The 1,452-nt window shown below is 42.4% G+C and overlaps 1 protein-coding gene across 1 annotated transcript in view; it reads right to left on the bottom strand. All coding sequences in view use genetic code 11, as the record gives it.

Moving 5' to 3' along the window:
* Positions 1-1,007, bottom strand: part of EGR_08957 (hypothetical protein) — a gene marked incomplete at both ends in the record, with an annotated part of 6,185 nt that extends 5,178 nt beyond the window's left edge. Inside the window, 2 exons of the mRNA XM_024498206.1 lie at positions 782-879; positions 912-1,007. Coding sequence (XP_024347405.1) covers positions 782-879; positions 912-1,007 — 194 coding nt within the window. The remainder of the gene's footprint in view (positions 1-781; positions 880-911) is intronic.
* Between the last annotated feature and the right edge of the window lie 445 nt (positions 1,008-1,452).

Raw genomic sequence — 1,452 nt, 5'->3', positions numbered from 1 at the left:
GGAGAGGAATAAAGGTAAATAAATGCAGATAAATAGAGAATCTTGGAACCTACTATGATCAAGAGGCGCTGGCACGAATTGTCTGCGTGACAGATGTCGGGGTTTGAATAGTTAGCAACACAAGAGGGAATCAGATTGACTTCAGCTGTGACATTATGACTGCATTATCTATCTCGTGTATGCATGGAATCTGTTGCACTCCTTCAAATACTGGTTTATAATGTGATTATAAGTGCACTGATGAATGCGTTGAGTGAGATGGATTGCCTTGTGTAATTTATTTAGAGTCTTGGCGGCTTTAATGAGTCGCTGCTGGCTACTGTGACGAAAAATAGGCTACGGCGGTGCATCAAAAAGCATCGATTGAACCATACTGTTGTCTTAACTGTCAAAATGGTTTCGTTGCGACGTGATCTCCAAAAGAATTGAGGGTGGCCTGGATGGAGAAATTTAGGCCTATAAATCTACAGGGCATGAATGTGCCTCGTGGACGCTATGGACGCACAAACGAAGCTCCGTGGTGCACACTCTTGGGTTTGGGTGCGCTTACTCGGCGTGTGGTAAGGCGGGCAAAAGCCATTATTCTACCGGTTTGTTAGAGACTTTGCCTTTTTTCCACAAAACAGTAAAACAATCGAGCATGTTTTAATTTAGCATGCATAATCTAATTCATTAACTTGCGTAGTTTTGCATGCAACTGCTATGGGAACCGTGGGCAAAGTGCACCCTGATTAGATTGGAGCAAATTACTTAGGCACGGTAACATTTGAATAGAGTTTACACAACTAAACATGATTCCAACTGAATCACATCGCATGGATATACGACTAATTCACCTGTCCGCATAGAAAGTACCTTGGTAGTTGGATGTGAAGCATCCTGCTGATGTTAAAACAGCAACATTGCAGTACTAATATCAATAATGATAGCAATAACTGTAGGTAATATTTTAGATAAGTTTTGTGCAAAATGGATGCAAAATCCACATTTCTTATTAACAGGTGCATGAAGCTAACAGCAAAGATCAGTGTACACTTGGCTTTCAGGTAGCACCCAAACTGCATTTCGGCTAATATATTCAAAACGACAAATCTAGCCTCTTCACGTAGACAACTTATTTGGTGCCATGAAATCAACGTGAAATTCTCATCACATGGCTTGCCGGTCACTCCGCTGTGGTGCTTTTAATGTGAGTAGCATTGACAGCTCATTGTGACAGTTCCGTTGAACACGGTGGTGATCACTTAACCCACAACCATTTCATTGGCATTCACTTCAGTCAACACCTATTTTAATGGTGATAATTTTTTGCAGACCCACAGCAGTGTCGTAGTGACGCGTTCTTGAGGAGATGTCTGTGTTACACGCACAGCTGCGTATTGGCAGATTTTTCTGATCCGAGAAGCACACCGCCACTGCGATAACGAAGACGGCTGCAAACACCACCTAGCA

This window comes from Echinococcus granulosus (genome assembly GCF_000524195.1).
Source record: "Echinococcus granulosus chromosome Unknown EG_S00125, whole genome shotgun sequence".
NCBI lineage: Eukaryota > Metazoa > Platyhelminthes > Cestoda > Cyclophyllidea > Taeniidae > Echinococcus > Echinococcus granulosus.
The sequence above is the reverse complement of the archived record's forward strand: the minus strand, read 5'-3'. Positions and strand labels throughout refer to the sequence as shown.